Source organism: Triplophysa dalaica, chromosome 24 (genome assembly GCF_015846415.1).
Source record: "Triplophysa dalaica isolate WHDGS20190420 chromosome 24, ASM1584641v1, whole genome shotgun sequence".
In the NCBI taxonomy this organism is placed as follows: Eukaryota; Metazoa; Chordata; class Actinopteri; order Cypriniformes; family Nemacheilidae; genus Triplophysa; species Triplophysa dalaica.
Genome location: NC_079565.1, coordinates 7,574,504 through 7,595,888, shown reverse-complemented (window position 1 = coordinate 7,595,888; position 21,385 = coordinate 7,574,504). Strand labels below are relative to the sequence as shown.

Below are 21,385 nucleotides of genomic sequence, written 5' to 3'. Positions count from 1 at the left end.
AAGGATTAAATGATCAAATATAATTTTGTTGGTCTAGTGTCATTTTTCTTCTTCTTTTGTTTATTAACTACTACAATCTCGACAGCTGCTTGTCGGTCCATACATAACTTGCACCCGTTGGTGAACATTCTTTCATTATCTCTTGCAAAGAGATGAATGAGCATAATGTGCAAATTTCGTGTTTGTTTTACATTTATTGTAAAGCACCAAATGTATCCTTTACCTGAAGACATTGGTATCATAAGATACAGATGTTATATTAGAACTGTTCAGTTATCTAGAAGTCACACTCCAGTTACCGACAGTTGCAAATCAACAAAACGCTAAATATCTTTTATCTTGAAAAAAAATCATATCTTTTTGGTCCCTGTGTATCTGAACTCCATTCTTGGCATCAGATGTGGCAAAGTTCATCAAACACAAACACTCACAGAGCGTGAGATACAAAAATAATTTACTAACAAAGGTTAGATGGTAAATATATCTTTAGACCAAAAAGACAACAACTCAAGGAGAATTCCATTACTCCTTACGCAGTTTGCATTAAATTGTCCTTGATTCTTTGCTTCAAATCTTTTCAATCACTTTTTCAAGTAAACTTGTTAATTTTTCTCTGGACTTGCCATGAGGACAATCTAACCCATTACACTCTGCACCTCTTTTTAGACGATTGGCGAAATCCGGAGACGTTTTGTCTCTTTCAAGAGCCAGTCTGTCCCTGTGTAAATTTCGTCTGTCTTTCTCGAGTCTGACTTTGTCGTGTTCCAGTGTTGCCTTGTCTCTTCCGACCGCAGCTTTGTCTTTTTCTAGCTGAGCTCGGTCTCTCTGTAGCGCAGCTCTTTCTCTATCCGCAAGGGCCCTTTGCCGCTCCAAAAGAGCTTTCTCTCTGTCCAGGCCTCCAAGTTCTTTCGCCAGAAGTTGTCTCTCTCTTTGAAGTTTCGGCCTCATAATGTCCAGACTCCCTTTACCAGTTGGTTTGCCTTTTATCCTTTCCTGCTTAATCGAAAATGGTGTGGTCCCTGGTGTTACATTTATTGAAGTGTCTTCCTCTTCCAAGAATTCCAGTATTTCACCTCCAACTTTTATCTGTCGTAACCTCTTACTGGGCTGAGGTGCTTCATTACTGACAACAATTGAGGAAGTCTGGTTGATCTTCTCCTCGAATTCCTCACTCAGTGCATCATCCATGAGATTAAACCATTTCCAGCATGTGGGGTTCTTCTCCACACCACTGGGAGGATATTTTGCATCCTTGGAATAAATTGGAAAGAATATTAAACTGTTGCATGTCAGCTTTGTTCTTTAAATGAAACTTAACTTACACAACATTAGCATTAAATGGCAATGAAGCCAACCTTGTATCTTGCTTTAAGGTTTTCCCACTTTTTGGCAACCTGTTCAGTTGTCATCTTTTCCTCAAGCCCCATTTCTCTTAGAATTGCGCTGAAAAATAAATAAAATGAAAACTTTTAATAAAACTATGAACTGTGGGAGATCAAAGCCACTTAAATGGGGACAATAACGCACCCCCAGGCTGTTTTTGAAGAATTTTTCCTCCCATCAAATAGCGCGGAGTTGGTCGATCGCAGCTGGATCAGTTTTTTGATGTCCTCATCGGGCACTACACACACACACACTCAGTTAACACAATCGTATAATCACGTTAACAATTCATTTTACGCAAAACGAACGACTTACTTTTATAGATGAGTTTAGAACTGGTCGATGATGAATCCATGTTTTAAATCACTTCGTAAAATAGATGTCTAGGGCCCTTAATAGTGCACGTTTGCAGTGAGCTTCTGGTAACATTACCACCATGTCAAAATGGCGCCTACCAAGCACCGCCTACATAGGCTGGCTTTTAAGTGCCCTTGTTTGGAGCGAGTCACTATGCGTGTTTAAAACGCAAATTAAATCTATATTAATATTAAACCATCAAAACGTTTTTGCTTGTGAAAAGTACAACCAAACACTTTTAAATGAACAATTGTATCCACTTTTAAACAAAAACTTGATCTTGTTGGGGCGGGGCTTAGCGGCTCAAAGTCAGTATATATTTGGACAGTTAATATATGACTTACATAATAATGGTGTTTTTCCAAAACTTTTTGGTTTATAATTCATTTTAATGTATATTCAGTATTTATATGAAATTGCCGGACGGTGAAGCACGTCATAGACGGTTTTGTCATATGATACACGTTGCTTTTCTCTGCGGAGGCTAAAACGGACCAATCACAGCCGTTTGAGGTTTTTCGATGTCACAGATCGCTGAAAATTATTTGGTTTAAAAATGGCTGTTTACAATAGTGGTGGGCAGAGCGACGCTTCGTCAAACAATGAAATAGTTTAATCAAACGTGCCGTATCGTGTCGAGGATGCAAAACATTCCGACACCAGTCTCCACGGTGATACCTAGTGGTAATTTGCGCGTGTTGCTCTAGAACACATACTTAACAACGGTTGACGCAATCGCTGACGCATAACAATCTGTATGTTAATTGCTATGTTTTATTAAATGTGGGGCCAGTGGTAGTGTTGTTGACATTGAATTAATGACGAGCCCAAGCCTCGACTAATGTCCATACTGTGCACCTCACTCCTGATTGGCTACAAGGTTGTTTTGGTATTCGGGCCGACTTTGTCTAAACAAGCGTAATTGGGAAATCAGACACCCCGCTAAAACAGCAGATGTTTTGGCTACACCTATGCCCATCCAATTAATGAAGGCTGATGGAGTGCATGTGTTTTAACATTGAGAAGGTGTTATGATTGACATTACACACGGCTGTTCTCAAAATGGTACCATGGGCTACAATTGACCTTTGACTTTTGACTCATCTTATGGTGTATGTCAAATGCGTAATTATACAACATATATCAATAACACAACACATGGCTACGTTTGTTAAGTAAAGCTTGGCTAGATTTCACATTAAGTGATACTTAATGTGATGACAACTGTCCATAGATCACTACCAACATGGTTATTTTTTTGTCTCGTTTTATGATTTACAGTTAAATCAGTTATAGACACTTGTTTATGAGTTTACTTTCAGATCAACACCCCCAAGTGTCGAAATGCCTCCTTTGCTAAAAATCACTTGATGAAGCCTGTTTGATTCACGCTTCGAGTTCGAATCACTGATTCGATACAAAAGATTCAATGCGGGTTTCGAAGCTTCATGAAGCATGTTTCGAAAGCGCCCATCATCAGTTTATAGGTTGAAAGGATTATGTTACAAAATATACAAATGTTTGCAAAACACATTGTAATATTATTGCAGCTCTACGGAAGATTTGGCTTTCTGAGGTACTAAATACCAGGTTAACACACATGACATAACTCTTTAAAGTTACAGTTATATTGGTTATCGTTAGATATAACAACATTTTTTTATCCATTTTTCAGAATAACCTGACTGTAAATTTTGCATTGAAATGAGAACAGGAGTTGAGAACTCTAAGTTAAAGTCTGTCTGTCTAACTGTCTGTCGTACTTAATGAAGAAACAGTCAACCAGTCCTGTCAACATGCATCCCATCAATTAAATGCTTACAAATAAATAAATAAAGGACATGTTCCAGGACAATGATAAGAAGATATTGCTTGAAAGTATATGACAAAAGGCCTATTTACTGTAGAAAAAAAAACATTCTGTGCACAATAGCACCACCTTTGGTTGATTGGTTATTAAGTGATTTGCATCATTTTGATACTGAATGCATTTTTCATGATCATATTTGTAAGGTGTCCTTTGTGTTCAGTGTTTTCCGATATGGAGGAAGGGGGCTAATCTCTGTGAATATGTCCTTAAAAGTACCGATGCTGTTTTCCTCTTAAATTATTAAGCTCCTTCAGCGGCTTTAAACCATTGAGAGAAGATTAGTGAGGTTATTCTCTGACTATGTGTATGCTCGTGTGTGTGCTTTTTCAACTTAAGTGTGCAGAGTTGATGCCATGTTTGTCTTCCCCATTTTGTTCTTTGTATGACAAGACTTTGTCTGTTACCTTGCTTCTAATATCTTGATCTGATAAGGATGCCCATTATATTAATGGTTAGTTGACAAATGTGCTTATGAGACATGTATTTAAAGGGATAGTTCACAGAAAAATGGAACAGATGAGAAATTGTGAAGAAATTTGATGCTGTGATTTATTTTATACAATTATATTTAATAGGGACTATACGTAATTAACCCAATAGTGTACTTAATTGTATTATTGGATTTATGGGTGATGTTTTCATTCTCCAGCTTGCATGTGATACTTACACTTTTTTTGACATGCACAGTATTGTTACTTTCCTCTATGTAAATTTGTGTCTATAATGTGTGTGGAGAAAAAGGGGGTTGTATGTGTCTCTTTAATCTTGCTACGTCTGTGTGGAACTTTGTTGGTAATCCTGCTATGTTTGTGTGTGGGTTTGCTTCTATGTGTGTGTCTTCAGTGTAATCCTACGTGTGCATTTGTGCACGTGAATGGTTGTGAATGTTAAAGCATGCATCCCTTGCGGTTAGCATCATTTCATTCCGTATGGCGACATGGACAAACAACTCCACATGTGGGCAGGGTTTGACATCATCAAGCGTCATCCCCGTGGTAAGGTGATAAAGGAGGGTGAGCCGTGGAACAGCAAAGACAGTTGGCTTGATCTCTAACTTTCCAGAGGCATAGCTGGGGGAAGGGATTTGATGGGTTCAAAATGACGAACCGGAGAATTAGGATGAAGATAAATCCGAATGGAATGGTAGACGTCTCAGTTGTTTTCCCCTGAATCCCAACTTTAATGAGTATTAACTGAGGTCTGGATTTGGTGAGGTAGGGGTCTTACGACAGATGTGGACTTGGGCTGGTTTAGCGATGGAGCCCACATTGTGAGAGTCGACCACGCTGTAGCAGAGCGGATAGGCAGCACTATTTATAGCTAATCCTGTTTAAGCGAGGTCATGCTCTCTACCGTCCCTGAGATAGAGCAGTGGAGTTAAATGCTCGCGTGCCAGTATGTGAGGAGCACCACTTGAGCTTTTAGTTCATTCTACCGAACAGGACAAATTGAGGCCCAGCACACACATTTATGTAACATCTAATGTATTTATTTTGCATCTTAGATTTAGATGCAAAAGTTTAAACCTTTAACCCAGTCCCTGATAAGGGATATATAAAATAGTCCATTTCCAGTCCATTTTCCTTCCAATGTATGAAACGTTCGTTCCTTAAAATTTGCGATATGCACCGCAAAAACAAGGGAGCATCAATGCTCCCTATGTTCCCTTTCTGAGATCAAGTTTTGAAGATGTTTAACCGAAATCCCATAAGCCAACTCAATGAACTTCATGAAACGCGATATAACTTTTGAATAGACAAACGCTATTTTATGTTAAGTATTAGATGTATAACGGTAAGTGATTTCTTACTGAACCGTCACGGGTAAAATCCCAAAAGAAGTCATCATTCCTGTGCCCTACTCCCTTACAAGGGCAGAGCCCTTGCAGTCTAGATTTTGGAGTGAACAGGCCATGTGGGCACCCTTGTGTAGACATTTGGAATGCATTTGGCAAAGGGAGCGACTACGGGATCAATTCCTCATGATCATCAGAAGACATGTTCCCATGACAACGCAGCATGATGTCTGTAAGTAGATGTAGCTGTGCTGGTGGCATAACTTAAGCATAAAACCTTACCGTTTCCCATGAACCGGAAGGTGCGATCGTTTTTACTTCCGAGTGAATTCCGCGATTTGATTGGATTTATAAAAACAGCCGTTGAATTTTGAAATGGAACTGGCAGCAGATGGACAGTCGAAGGGGAGGAGTTAACGGATGCTCCGCCCAAGCCCTTTAAAATGGCAGTCATTACAGGCAGGAAGTGCATTTTCAGATTTTAACTAAAGAGGGCACACTAATTTAAAAAGAGAATGATCCACATTGATCAACTATTTACAATAAACGCTTAAATATTTCTTGACAAAATAGGCATTTTTTATTTCACTGGGACTTTAAGTTATGCCATTAAAACAGCGACATCTGCTGACAGACACCATGCGGCGTTGCCAAGGAAACATGGCATCTGAAGATTACGACGTCCCAGTCGCTCCCTTTGGCTAGTAGTGCATTCCAAACGACAACATAATGTCACGCACTTGCCCTGTTCACTCCAAAGTCTAAACTCCAAGGGCTCTGCCCTTCGAAGTGAGTAGGGCATAGGAGTGATGACTTGGAATTTTATCCGTGACAGCTCGTCACGGTTCGGAACGAATACGGGTACCGTTACACCCCTTTGCATAAACAAACGTTTCTAGACAAGCAGGCAACGCAACAGTTACATTTAATATTCGACCAAATTTGTGCGAAGATGTGTAACAGAATAATGAAAGTGTTTCTCATGTGTACCACAACCAGTATTAAAAAAAAACAGTCAGAGAGATTTCGGTTTTATTGGTTGTTGATTAATACCAGCTGTGGAGAATATAAACGAGCTAAATCAGTCACGTTACACGAAAGTAAGTGAACGACGTCCCAAGAAAGCTGATTGAGACACAGAGCTGACGATGACAGCTGTTTCAACAGGGGTTGACACCTGTCCACGGGACGAGTGTTGGCCAATAGGATCGCCGCTTAAATCCCGAGCCGCGCCTCTGACGCAAATGTTCTGAGCGCTGTGGGCGGGTCGTTACGGATCGAGTTGTAGATGCTATTGAGATGTACCGGCGGTACTGATGCAGAGTGGAGCTGACACTCACCAGTTCAAAGTGAGTACACATGCAATGTTTGTAATGTGTAATGTTCATGCCCTGTTATTCAGTAGATTTATGCAGACAATGCGAATCAAATGGCAAGTAAAATAAATTGATATTACTCGCTTCAGTAGGCTTTACGAAGTTATGGTTACCGTTGTCTAGAGTCGTTGTAACATGACAGTTGTGAAATAAATAACAGACTTACGTTACTTTCTTTCGTCGTAGTGTTTTGTGATATCATTAACGTAATCATCAATTATATTATTCAAATTCATTTACTTCATTCGCGTAAGATTTTTTTATAAAACTCCCCAAAACTACAATGGAGAATTGAAGAAAAGCTTTGCAGTGATCACGGTCTGACATTTATTTATTGTTTTAAGATTTGTCGCGCGCTGCTAAAACTGTTGTCTGCGCGCGACTTCTTGATTGTCTTCTATTCTTCTAAACTTAAAGCCCTCGCGACAGGATCACCGGGGCCCTCAATGCTATTTGTGTCACCAAGGATTTTTCAAGGATGGCATATTGACTTCATAACTTGTAACACCTGCTGTGTGACATTGATGAACCTTAAATGCGTAATCAAACTGAAAAAGTACCATCTTTGATCACATTATGGCATTAAACATACTGTGTGTCTGGGATACTTGTGCTATTGCAGCCAAAATTCATGCAATTATTTGTTAGCAATAGAGAGAAATGTATCTACAACGATATGGAAAAGAAAGTTAAGATTATATCATATTAAATATAATATGAAGTGCATTAGATGTATCATCAATATATGATATACCGTGTGTCCTTTTGTGTGACAGCAAACAAACTGTTAATTATATGTTATTTAGATAATTAATATTTATATGATTTATATTATAAAAGATCCTTTACATTCATTGATATTTTTTGTTCACTGTCACACAATAGGACACATTTGCGGTATATTTCTCAACTACCCATATTTTGATTAAAATACTGCTTTTGTCTGAGAAAATGTGTGTATGCTGGGTGTTATGTGCAATGTTCTCTAGACTTCTCACTTTGTTGCTCTATTTAGACTTCAGCTGGAAGATTTCACTTCCAGCATCATGACTGTCACTGTGTGACTCACACTTCCAACTCGCAGGATGAGTAAATATAGGATATTCAATTGTGTAATTCACCCTTACAGATGTGTTCTTTTCATGTTCAGGATATTTTGGCACAGCTTTTTTGAATGGATTTAGGACACGTTTTTGAACAGAAATAATGAAATGTTTTTTGATCAAATGTATTATGTAATTTCAAATACAGTTTAAATGTGTAAATATTGAAGTATTAACGTAAAAAACTCAAATTTGATGTTGTACATGTATATGTTGCACGATGTTATATATATATAATGTTTCCCTTAAGAACAGATGGAGGTTTTGCTCACACATAAACAGTATTGACAGTAACAGCTCCCTTTTTTACGCTACAACCCTGTGTTTTATCCAAGTACAAAATCAAGGCTTTTTGTATATTAAAAAGCAACTCTTGGACCTCAAATCTGGCTCCACATGTGCCTAGATGTCTGAATAAACCGAGGTTATACGAAAATGGGAAAATATATTCATGTTTGTGTGTGTAGTACATGCTTCACCAGCATCTTTCCTTTACTTTAACTAAGGCTGTGTGCCATGTGGCGTGTGCCTCACTACTGCCACAGATTGACTAATAAGATTAAGCAAGAAGCTTTCCTGAGATAATCATTCAGCAAGCCTTTTTCCTCTAATGGAGACTCGGCTCCTCAAGACTCTTCACTGAAGGTCAAATCATTGGACGTAAACAGAGATTTTTGGAAAGTAACTGTTTCGCCAAGGCTTTGTGTTGTTTGGGCTATTGTGTTTGTGCAGTTCTTAGAAATGTAAGTCTTGGTTGAGAGCAGCACCCTTGACAGTGTGGAAATAAAGTAGATGCCGGTTTTGTATCTCGCTGTTGCAGGAATGGATGCATACAACAAATCTGTAAGTAATGTGGGCAAATATCTTTTATAATAACTAATTGAAAACTGTCTGTTTGAACCTATGCTGGGATTTGGTGTGGTGACTGTGGATTTTGATTTAGTTGGTTTTGTCAGCAGTTGAGGAAAAATGAATGTACCGAATGTGATCCTGATAAAAACAATACTAAGTAAAGAAATATGACGTGCTTGTAACTCCAAACGTATTTACGTTAACCAGGACCCTTGGTGCCCATAACCTTTAAAAGGGATTTAGGTGTCAAACAACAAACTCTTTCACTGCAGAAGCCATTTGCATTTTTCAGAATACTTTGCAGATGTTCCTTAGAATAAACAATATTATTTACTTATTACCCAGTACCCACTTTATTTCTTTCAAATGCATTAAAACGTCATTTTCCAAAAACAAGTTTGCTGTTATATGACTTTGGAAAGCCTTTGTCTTTTCCAAGAACCTGATGGTTTTATGTAACGAGACTAATTTTAGAGTTCCGTTCCTTAAGCAGTCCTGACCAATCTTTCCACCGGCGGACCATAATGAAAGCTGACTGTCACTTTCCATACCTATCAGCATCATCCTTAAACAGTGACATACTTTTTGATGTCACTTCCTTTTTGATTGACAGCGGTAGAACTTGATCTGACATTTGCCAGGTTTGGGTTGTGATGGCAGCGGGGGTACGGCAATCAGATGTTTGACTTCAAGGGCTGAATGTTTTCACGTCTGAATGACAGAGCATGTAATGAACTTGATATTGGGAGTTAATTCAATTGCTGGTTTTCAGATGTAACCTGCTGCCCACCTGGCGATTTGAATCTTCTGATCGAAGCAGGATGACAGAAGACGCAGTGAAAAATCTAATTAAAATGGCTTTCCGAGTACACCTGGTATTTCATTGGGAGAGTCGCTTTTTGGAGCCCTGAGGAATAAGGCTTGTTAATGGGAAATCTGGGATATTTGCATTGAGGATTTTACTCGTCCTGAGGGAAGCCGCTTCTCTGCCATTCTCTGGTGTTCTTCAGAAAGAACATGGCCAGAAACTCATTCCGTGGCTCGAAGTACAGAGCGGAGGTCAATCACGATGGAGATTTTGGCTGCACGCTCAAAGAGCTACGCTCTCTTATGGAACTCAGAGGGACAGATGGATTACAGAGAATTCAGGAATGTTACGGAGATGTTCAGGAACTCTGTTCCAGGTTAAAATCTTCACCGACAGAAGGTAAATAATTACTTTTGCTACCAGTGTTTTACATAAAGCTTATCAATTATGTTCCAAACTAGGCTGTATTTGATTAATTAAGAGGGGGAAAGTTAAACCCTTCAAAGCAACTCGGGTCACTTAGATACCATCTTAGCTATTTTCTATTTATAGGGAAACATTAAAACTCTTCTATCTTTAGCATTCAATCCCTCCCTCTGTTATGCTCTCTATTCAACCAAAGGGATTTGGTGAAGATGGATAAAGCTGATGATGCAAAGGTTATAGGTTCACAAGTGATCCCTGAACCTTCGCCTATGTGCTCTTGAGACAGGCACTTGCATCAGGTCATCGCAGGAGTTGTTTCTGTAGTGTACTTTAATTGCTTCTGAAAAAAGCATCAGCTAAATGAGAGTAATAACTAAGTAGTTCCAGGCATCTGTTTTCAGCCACTTGTGTAATCTGTTTCCATGCGTAGTTTCAACCAGTTACATTTTTCCTGTAGCTCAGTGGTAAGAGCATGGTGCTAACAACGCCAAGGTCATGGGTTCGAACCCAGAGATTGCACATAATTATAAACAAATGTATAATGCAATGTAAATCGCTTTGAATAAAAGCATCTGCGAAATGCATAAATCTGAATTTGCCATATTTCAATGAAATTATGACCTCTTATGTTGATCTTTTAAGACGGTATTTTTTTTTTAATAGGATGTATTCATCACAGTGTTTTCTCCGGTATAGTCCTGTTTATGCCTGCGGCTGGCATGTTTTTTCAATTGTTTTCAACGGTAACACCGCGTTTAAAAAAAGCCAACTGGTGCTATGCGTTTTTCCCACAATCGGCGCCAATGTTCGAGCGAGCGTCCAGAGTTGAAAAATGCTCAACTTTGGGCAGAACGCTGCGCCTATAGCGGGCGTTTTCAGCCGAGCTCCTGCCGTTTTTAAATGAGCCTTGGTGGACACAGCACCTTAAGCATATATCTTTCTGTTTTAACCTAAAATTTGCTCAGCTCTCGATGTCCCGACTGGTGTTTAACTGGACATTTAATGTAATGTAATTCACTTTTACTTAATTTTGAGACAAGATTACCAAGGCTACCATCTGGACTTTGAAGTTCCTCTTTTTTAACATGTAAACCCTCTTTATATTATTTCAGGATACTCAACCGCATTCATTTATCTAACTCCAAGATCAGCTTATGCTTTCCCTTGATAATTCCTCCAATGTATGCTCATGCACAACTCTTTTTAGTAGTAATTTTAGTACTTTTTTGCTTGTAATATCAGTTCATTATGAGGATAGGTCACCCACAAATGACCATCAATTCATTTACTCCCTTTCGTGAAACCTGTTCTTTCTTCTGAAGAACACAAAAGAAGATTTTTGAAGAAAGTTGGTATTTTTGGAGTAATTTCTCAAAATATCCTCTTTTGTGTTCCAGAGAAGAGAGAGTCATATACGTACAGGTTATGAATAACATGAGGGTGAATTAATGATGACAGAATTTTAACTTTTGTATGAACCATCCCTACACTACAATTTGATTTAGGCCATCTGTACTGATTTTCTGGTGTTTGATTTGCATGCACATCTGGTTTTGTTATGTGCCATAACACTCAGTTGTAGTTGTTGTGTCAGGTAGGGCTCGATCTATTTACCTCATGTAATCCCACTCACCTCAAAGTGAGGCACTGAGATGGGCTCTTCAGAGCTCTGCTGCACTCTAATCTCGCTGGCACGGGGTTAACGTTCATATTTGCCCTTGCCAGCAGTGGGTAAACCTTTGAGGGGGCAGAGATGCCAGAGAACCAGCATTTCGTAACTGAGCAAAGGAAGGAAGAGAAGGATTACGCTATGTTACTGTTCATGTTGTTCTCATGGTTTTTTTAAGGGTTGAAAGTCTTGGTATTTTTTAATCTGTTGTTTTACCCCCAAATGAGATTGAATCAATTTATACTATAATTGTGTAAATATACATCTACAGTTTGTTATATTTAAGGTTTTTGGTTACAGGTTAGGTATTTTCAGAGTTTTAAACGTGAAATTTAATACGAATTTGAAGCTTTATGAAGAAGCTTCACCTCTATGTGTTTTCAAATAGAACAATTGTTTACATGAAAAAATTATATTTATACTGTATATGCATGTATAGGCATGCCTAAAAGTTGAATGTATATGCCTTGAATGCACTTCAATGTAGTTTTAACAAAAGTGTTGCACAAATGAATAAATGTGAATCTAATTGAAAATTTAATTATGATGTTTGATATTATAATGAGTATCATAACACAAGCTCTCACTGATATTATCATACGTATGACAGATTGTTTTAAATAGTAATACTGTATTCTGCTCTTTCTCACCTTCTAGGTTTAAGTGGCGATCCTGATGACATTGCGAGACGAAAAGAACAATTTGGAAAGAATTTCATACCTCCTAAAAAGCCTAAAACATTCCTTCAGTTAGTGTGGGAAGCTTTGCAGGATGTGACTCTAATTATTTTGGAAGTTGCAGCTATAATATCTTTAGGCCTTTCCTTCTATAGACCTCCTGATACAGAGAGAGAAAGTGAGTATTCATTTGCTGTGAATACTATGTCTTGATTTCATTCGCTCAGTGTTTCTGTGGAATAACAATGAACTGCGACATAGAAACTGTATGATGACCCGAGGGTAATGTTATGCTATCACGTATTCAGCTCACCCATGCCCTGTTTTGTCAAAAAAAATCAAATGATGCATGCTTACCCGAGTATCAAAAATGTATGATAAAAAATAATTTACAATACACAGTTACAATTTACAAAGAAAACAATATTGACTAGTTCTAACACAGCTGTGTTATTGGTGCAGATTGTGGTAGGGCGGCTGGTGGAGCTGAAGATGAAGGAGAGGCAGAGGCGGGCTGGATTGAGGGTGCAGCCATCCTGTTGTCTGTCGCCTGCGTGGTGCTTGTCACAGCGTTCAATGACTGGAGCAAAGAGAAGCAGTTCCGCGGGCTGCAGAGTCGCATCGAACAAGAGCAGAAGTTTTACGTAGTCCGTGCCGGGCAGGTCATTCAGATTCCTGTGGCCGAGATTGTCGTTGGAGACATTGCTCTTGTAAAATATGGTAACATCATACTCCACTTTAGGCTTTGATACTGTATAAAACACACTCGTTTTATTGTGAATTATATTTATCCCTGGCTTGCGCATATACATCAGTCAAAATGTCACATAAAATGCTGCATTTTTTTGGGTGTTTGTATAGACGAATTGCAGTGTTTTTGTGCTTGATCCAAAGCCTATCTTTTAGCTTGTGTTGCAAACATCTGTCTGTTGTGTCTCAGACGAAACCATCTGTCCTCCGTAGGTGACCTCCTTCCTGCAGACGGTGTGGTAATCCAAAGCAACGATCTAAAAATTGATGAGAGCTCCCTCACTGGAGAGTGTGACCATGTCAAGAAAACGTTCGACAAAGACCCCATGCTTCTTTCAGGTCTGGTGTCCCCTTTACTAAATCAACTATGAAGTCAAAACACTGGTTAAATGTGCGAATCGTGGAAACTTTAATTGTCGTATTTGTAACTCTTAATGTTAAGGTTAACCTTTCAGAACACAGAATACAACAGAATTTGTGCCTCGTGCTTTTTATTATTATTGCTAAATGTCTTTATAGGGCTTGAGGTGATCTTTGCCTTATACACCTGTTTACCTTAGGCACTCATGTGATGGAGGGCTCTGGTAGAATGGTGGTCTCTGCAGTGGGCATCAACTCTCAGACTGGCATCATCTTCACTCTGCTCGGAGGTGGAGATGATGAGGATGATGACGACGATGATGAGGATAAAAAAGAAAAGAAAGAGAGGAAAAAGAGGGAGAAAGAGGAGAAGATGAAAGAAAAGGAGAAGAAAATGAAGGAAAATAAAGACAAAAAGAAAAGTGAGTTGCTCCGGTTGGGTTTCTAAATGCATTCTTGAAATATTTCTTAGTATCCCTGTAACCCAATTGTAAAAGATGAATAATATTTATTTGTGGCAGTTTTCAGTTTGCCCAAAAATTTAAAGTCTGTCATCATTTATTCACCCTCATGTGTTTCAAAACCTGTACATGACTCTTTCTTATGTGCAACTCAAAAGAAGATATTTTAAGAAATGTCTCAGTGGTTTTGTGTCCATACAATGTAGTTTATTTATTTTTTACAAACATAACACTTCAGGTTAGAAGCATCTAAAAGATTTATCTAAATTTCCGTCAGGCAAAAAGCAAGATGGAATGGAGAAAAAGAAAGGTGAGTATTAGCCTCATAACCGGTAGTCCACTATAGTTGAGTAATTTTCATTTTAGTATGTGGTATATGTGCTGGACGTCTTACGTGTGTAAGTTCTGATAATGTCTTGTGAACATATGGTTTAAGAGAGTGGCTAAAAGACAGGTGCTCTTCACTGTTTTCGTGGTGATTAGCAATAAGAAGATTAGGGTCTTTGGCCGCACGGCCTCACGGCTCTTGTCTTTACAGATAAAAACCTCCACAGTCAACAATGTGTATTACAATGTCAAATTTCAATTCAGCAAAACATAGTTTCTATGCCTATTTTCTTAAAAAGAGTACTACATTAAAGGTGTAAGCCAGATAAAGTAATAAAGCTCATAAGTCATTTTAACATTGCAGTTTAATACATGCAATTCAATAATAAGTGTGAAAACCACCAGTTTCTGAGTGTACTAAAGATACATTGATGTGAACATCTAGACAGGGATGGAGCCACGGTGGAGATGGATCCCCTTCACGGCGACAATGTATCACAGGACGAAGCAAAAAAATCCAAGATGCATAAGAAAGAAAAATCTGTACTTCAGGGGAAGCTTACCAAATTAGCAGTACAAATTGGAAAAGCAGGTAAAAATGCAGATTTTATAATCATTTGTTCTGCAATTCCTATATCCATACGAGTTTTCGTAAACGTGTGAGATGCACATGTGTGTTTATGTGTTTCTTTGCCAGGTCTCTTCATGTCAGCCATCACGGTCATCATTCTTATTGTTCTTTTTCTGGTGGACACCTTCTGGATCCAGGGGCTCCCCTGGTTAAAAGACTGCACTCCCATTTACATCCAGTTCTTCGTTAAGTTCTTCATCATCGGGGTCACCGTCCTGGTCGTTGCCGTGCCTGAGGGTCTCCCCCTTGCCGTCACCATCTCCTTGGCTTATTCTGTGAAAGTATGCGGTCTTTTTTGTTTCAATAAAATGTTTTGTGGATGCCTATGTGCATTTCAAATAGATCTTTCTTTGTCATGTAGAAAATGATGAAGGACAACAATCTAGTGAGACATCTGGACGCTTGTGAGACGATGGGCAACGCCACTGCGATTTGCTCTGATAAAACAGGCACTTTGACCATGAACAGAATGACGGTGACGCAGGTGTATATCGAAGACCAACACTACAAGAAGATTCCAAAACCGGATTCGATTTCAGGCAAAACCAGGGACCTGCTTGTCACAGGCATCGCCATTAACTGTGCATACACTTCCAAAATTTTAGTAAGAATCTATATCATTTAAAACCTCTTTTTAAAACGTGGTGCACAGCTGGATGTCAAAATAGTTGCATAAAACTACAAACTATTTCTGGGGTTGAGCTTTTTCATTGTAACATCAGAATTGTTTTTTAGGATTGTCCTAAACCCTTTTTGTGTGTCTAGCCTCCTGAGAAAGACGGCGGTCTGCCCCGTCAAGTCGGGAACAAAACAGAATGTGCCTTGCTGGGTTTTTGCCTTGACTTAGGACTTAGTTACCAAACTGTTCGCGATAAGTTTCCTGAGGAAAGATGGTACAAAGTGTACACCTTCAACTCAGTGAGGAAATCCATGAGCACGGTCGAAAAAATCTCGGATGGAACGTATCGTATGTTCACAAAAGGAGCTTCAGAAATCCTCCTGAAAAAGTAAGTATGATTTAATAAGAATCTTAAAGGAAGTTCACCAAAAAATGGTCACTATTGACCTTTCATTGTAGGAATGAAAAGTAATGTGGTCAATTGTGAATATTTTGGGGCGAACTATTGCTTTAATTTTCATCCAATTTCCATGTTTTTTTATTAGAACAGGTAGTTTGGGTGTTCATTCTTAAAAAAGCTACTTATGAGGTACCACCGAGCTTAATAGAACGATTTGATTGGGCAAAATCTGTATATTTGGTCTGTTTTGTTTTGTTCTGCTAAAATCCTGTTTTTGTAAAAAATACACTTGCACTTAAAAGAAGGATTGCTAGATTTTATGACAGTTATTTCATGATAAGTAGGGAGCTGCAGAGAAGATGTATTTTTGTATGCAAATCCCGAAAGTGAGTTAGCATTTTAGCACTTCCGTTTCCATCGCCCTAAAGTATATGGGTATTTGGTAAATCGCTTGAAATTAGGTCTGCGGCTTACAAAACTTCTGAATATTTTCATGTTTTATTCTATGACATAAGAGACACCAGGTATAACATGCTCAGGATTTTTTTAAAGGTTTATCTTGTCGTAAAGGTGTCATACGACATGGCTAAAAGGAATATTATTCTTTGTTTTAGATGTAATGCAATGTGTATACACGATTTAAGGTTCAAAAACGCTGTATTTTCCACATACCGTGCATGTTTGTATCTCCTCTTTGCCCTGCCTCTCTGAAACGCACAGATTTGTAACAAAGCTCATCGCTCTGAAAAGCGAGGTGTGCTATGATTGGCCAGTTTACCAGTGCGTAGTGATTGGTCGAATACTGCAAGCGTGTGACGGAAATGTAACGCCTCTTACCATATTTGGAACATCAACAAAAACAAGTATTCACGCCATATGACCGGCGGTTGCTGTACTTTTAATAAAGTTTGAAAGAGTTGTCGGAGGCTTGGTGGTGACGTTGATATCAAGTGACCATAGTGTAGTCTGTTTAGCTTTTTACTACTGGTCGTTGTATTTCAGCTTCAAAAGTAACAACACTGGTGATTAGAGAGACCAGTGTAGCAGTAGCACTCTCTGCTTTTTTCTTGTATTAAACAACGCAATATGTTTTAATCTATAATATTTCCCAGGTGTTGTAAAATCTTGTCAGCCAATGGCGAGGCCAAAGTCTTCAAGCCCAGGGATCGAGAGGACATAATGAATAAGGTGATTGAGCCCATGGCCTCTGAGGGCTTGAGGACAATCTGTCTAGCCTACAGGGAGTTTCCTCTTTCAGATGGAGAACCTGACTGGGACAGTGAGTCAGATATCTTGACTGGACTCACCTGCATTTGTGTTGTGGGCATTGAGGATCCAGTTCGCCCAGAGGTAACGGCACACCTGATGTTCACATTTATGAGATCAAGGATCTATTCCAACCACTTTAATTCACTGAAAATATAAAATTGAGTTAGAAACCTTTTTAAACAAAAACTGACTACAAGTAATGTATTGCATAAGTATGCGTGTGTTTGTTGGCACCTAACCCCTGTGTGGTATATCTGTCACAGGTCCCAGATGCCATTAAGAATTGTCAGCGAGCAGGCATCACGGTGCGTATGGTCACCGGGGATAACATTAACACCGCCCGGGCGATTGCAACCAAATGCGGCATTCTCCATCCCGGCGATGACTTCCTGTGTATTGAGGGTAAAGAGTTTAACAGGAGGATACGCAATGAACTTGGAGAGGTGAGACGGTAACAAAAATAGTTTTTTTGTGGTCTTGATGGAAGGTCTATAATAAAACCCTCACCTTCTTTTTTTAAGATTGAGCAAGAACGTATCGACAAGATCTGGCCTAAGTTACGTGTACTTGCAAGATCTTCTCCGACCGATAAGCACACATTGGTTAAAGGTAATACGTGCAGAGTTTATGACAGTATAGTTGTGAACCTAAGCATTATGTTTATGATTGTGGTATTTGAAATGTACGAAATGCTTCTTGTTAAGGTATAATCGACAGCACCATCTTAGAACAAAGACAAGTTGTTGCCGTCACAGGAGACGGGACCAATGATGGCCCTGCGTTGAAGAAAGCTGATGTTGGATTTGCAATGGTATGACACAATAATGAAAAGCTATCCAAAAAGGAAAATTCTGTCATCATTTACTCTCTTGTCATTTCAAACCTTCATGACCTTCTTTCTTCTGCAGAACACAAAAGAAAATATTTTGAAGAATGTTGGTTACCAAACACCATTGGTGCCCATTGACTTCCATTAGATGTACACAAAACCCTGTACACAAAACCCCTGCACAGTGACATTCCTCAAAATAACTTATTTTGTTTTCAACAGAAAGAACAAAGTGGTACATATTTTGAAACCCGATGAGGGTACATAAATGTATTTTTGGGTGAACCGTGCCTTTAAGCACTTGACAATGTAGGAGTTTTATGACTTTAGTTCATGTAATTTGACTGTGAATCGTCACGTTGAGTTTGATGTGATTTGTCTCTTTAGGGAATTGCTGGTACTGATGTGGCAAAGGAGGCATCAGACATTATACTGACAGACGATAACTTTTCTAGCATTGTGAAAGCGGTGATGTGGGGAAGGAACGTCTATGACAGTATCTCCAAGTTCCTCCAGTTTCAGTTGACAGTCAATGTTGTGGCTGTCATTGTAGCATTTACAGGAGCATGTATCACACAGGTCAGAATTCTCCTTCCTTTTTTATCTTTCTATATAGATTCCTTACAACTTCAATTTTTAATATTTTCAAACCTCACATAGGACTCGCCACTCAAAGCTGTACAAATGCTATGGGTGAATTTAATCATGGACACATTTGCGTCATTGGCGTTGGCGACGGAACCTCCTACCGAGTCTTTGCTCTTGCGGAAACCGTACGGTCGAAACAAGCCCCTCATCTCCCGCACCATGATGAAGAACATTCTAGGACACGCCGTTTATCAGCTGACTATCATCTTCACCTTGCTGTTTGCTGGTGAGCATCACATACCGAGAGCATCCAAATAGAAACCAGCTAACTCTTATTCTAATCAGCTTTTGACCTGTCTCACAGGTGAGCACATCTTTGACATTGACAGCGGCAGGAACGCTCCTCTGCACGCTCCTCCTTCAGAACACTACACCATCGTCTTCAACACCTTTGTTATGATGCAGATCTTCAACGAAATCAATGCTCGCAAGATCCACGGCGAGAGGAATGTTTTCGAGGGCATCTTTAATAACTTCATCTTTTGCACAATTGTTTTTGGAACGTTTATAATCCAGGTAGTATGGATTTAAATTATTTTCTAAAACCAACAGGTACTTCATCTAACAATTGTCGTAAATTCCAACATGGCGCATTTTTTACAGATCATAATTGTGCAGTTTGGAGGGAAGCCTTTTAGTTGTGTTCGTCTCACTGTTGACCAGTGGTTGTGGTGTGTCTTTCTCGGCTTTGGCTGTCTTCTTTGGGGTCAGGTAGGGCTTTAAAAACTTTTGCACACTTGATAAAGGTATAGTCCACACAAAAATGAAAACCATCCCTTTTACTCTTATAAACTGCATTGAGCGGTAGGTCATATTCCTCAAATATCCCTTCACCCACAGTTGATTACAACTATTCCCACGAGCCGACTGAAGTTCCTGGTTACAGCAGGACATGGAACCCAAAAGGAGGAGATCCCTGAGGACGAGTTGGAGGAGATGGAGGACCTGGATGAAATTGATCATGCTGAGATGGAGCTCAGAAGGGGGCATGTTCTGTGGTGCAGGGGTCTCAACAGAATTCAGACACAGGTACCGCTCTTCAGTCAGTAGATTTTCTTATAAATATGAATATGTGAATTGTGTTTTTCCTCAGTACTGCACACATTGTTGATTACATTTTGGTTTTCGTATGTTCTTTTTCAGATACGTGTGGTTAATGCTTTTCGGGATTCCATGTCACCTTACGAAGGCCTGGAGACGCCGGAGTCCCGCAGCTCCATCCACAACTTCATGAGCCACCCTGAATTCCGTATCGAGGATTCTATGCTAGCCATCCCACTCATCGATGACACAGATCCTGAGGACGATGCGCCTACTAAAGGCAACGCTGTTCCTCTCTCACTGCCTCCAATTTTATCCATAGCTAATCAGAACAATAACGCCACTGATAGCAAGGCCTACCATCACCATAAAGATCTAGCAAAGACCATCCTTCCTCAGACTCCTGGAAGTCCACTGCATAGCCTGGAAACCTCTCTTTAAGCCAGTAAACAATCCTATGCAAGAGCGCATAAGGACACAGTCTTATGTTTTGGTCTTGTATCATTCTGGAGAACTGGCAAGGTAGCAAAACTTGACATGTGCTGGTTTTCATTTATTTAATGGAGTTTGTGGAATATTTTCCTATGATTTGTTTGTTTTAGAATTCTTGGAAGATCTGAATTTACTGTAAATCTTAAAAATACCTGCAATGCCTTGCCATTACGAAATTTTAGACAATATGGCAGGTGGGTTACTGAGGTTGATTTCAGGCCTATTTTATAAATCATAGCTTGCAGCAATAACTGTACTGTAAACACTACACACCCAATGTGTTGTAATGTAATGAAATATTGACTGTCCGTGAGATTTACAGTGGTACAATTAGAAAAGCATTTGTTACTTCTCTTTTTTTGTCTCTTCTTTATCTCTTTAATTCGATAAATACCATACCAAGAAAGGACACATAGTGTATTAGTTTAATGAAGGCTACTAAAACACAAATAACATTTAGCATTGTACCATCTTTATAGTGTAAACAATTTTGATCCACCCCGTCCCTAAAACAAGCACAAACAGTAGACAAGATGCCACTGTATGAAATAGTTTGAAGATAAAGTGTTATTTATTGTGCGAGAAATACATTGTGGGTACATGAATGTGGTTTAGGATTTAGGAATAATAATAGGGCGTAGGCTCTTTTGGATGTATGCACAGTTTAAGGTTAGAAAATGTGAAGTTATTGGTCAATTTTGTTTGTTTCACTGTAGTTTCATTCCTCTTGGGAATAAATATTTTTCCATTTGTTTATGGAATATTTTTTTTTCTATTGTAATATTTGGTATAAATGTATTTAATGTCTGTTGATGAATCTCAAAAAATGTAAATAGTTATTGTGGTTCAGTTTACATTGTCTTTAAGTTATATGTCTGGTTTTGACAATAAAATACAAATATTTAGCTCAACTATTGTTTTTTTACTTAAGCTTTTGACTATAATATGTCACTCATATTTGGTCATATTTGCAATATATACATATTTGCGATAAAAGGCCATAAACAAAAAAATGAGAAAGTAGAGAAAATAGAGAAAGCCTATCAATGTGGAGAGATGGATCAAATGTGGGTGTTGGAGGAAGGATGTATAACTGGATTTTTATCAAATCGGACATTTCATGATAAAGTTGAAGATGCTGTATCAGATGACTTGGATATACTAAATGGTATTCCACAAGGTAGCCCAATTCAGATTAATATAATGATCAATTATATATTTGAGAAGGTTGGCAATGGTATT

The 21,385-nt window shown here is 38.8% G+C and overlaps 2 protein-coding genes across 3 annotated transcripts; one reads left to right on the top strand and one right to left on the bottom strand.

The window, feature by feature from the left end:
* Positions 1–39: 39 nt before the first annotated feature.
* zgc:171459 (uncharacterized protein LOC562056 homolog) lies at positions 40–1,833 on the bottom strand. The gene is made up of 4 exons (XM_056740317.1): positions 1,699–1,833; positions 1,528–1,621; positions 1,356–1,443; positions 40–1,251 (listed from the first exon to the last, which is right to left on the bottom strand). The coding sequence occupies exons 1-4, from the start codon at positions 1,736–1,738 to the stop codon at positions 568–570; spliced, it is 906 nt and encodes a 301-aa protein (XP_056596295.1). The 5' UTR covers positions 1,739–1,833; the 3' UTR covers positions 40–567.
* Positions 1,834–6,544: 4,711 nt separating this feature from the next.
* atp2b1b (ATPase plasma membrane Ca2+ transporting 1b) lies at positions 6,545–20,973 on the top strand. 2 transcript variants are annotated; one of them, XM_056740441.1, is made up of 21 exons: positions 6,545–6,754; positions 9,509–9,943; positions 12,297–12,494; positions 12,779–13,036; positions 13,280–13,405; positions 13,627–13,848; positions 14,165–14,197; positions 14,660–14,806; positions 14,912–15,126; positions 15,207–15,449; positions 15,611–15,852; positions 16,977–17,214; positions 17,397–17,576; positions 17,655–17,742; positions 17,838–17,944; positions 18,350–18,541; positions 18,623–18,836; positions 18,915–19,126; positions 19,214–19,321; positions 19,451–19,639; positions 19,754–20,973. In XM_056740441.1, exons 2-21 carry the CDS (start codon positions 9,754–9,756, stop codon positions 20,090–20,092), a joined length of 3,741 nt encoding a protein of 1,246 aa, XP_056596419.1. In that variant the 5' UTR covers positions 6,545–6,754; positions 9,509–9,753; the 3' UTR covers positions 20,093–20,973. The 2 variants fall into 2 exon arrangements, with proteins under 2 accessions (XP_056596419.1, XP_056596420.1); XM_056740442.1 differs by lacking the exon at positions 14,165–14,197 and having other exon boundaries at positions 6,546–6,754; positions 19,754–20,972.
* The last annotated feature ends 412 nt before the right edge of the window (positions 20,974–21,385 follow it).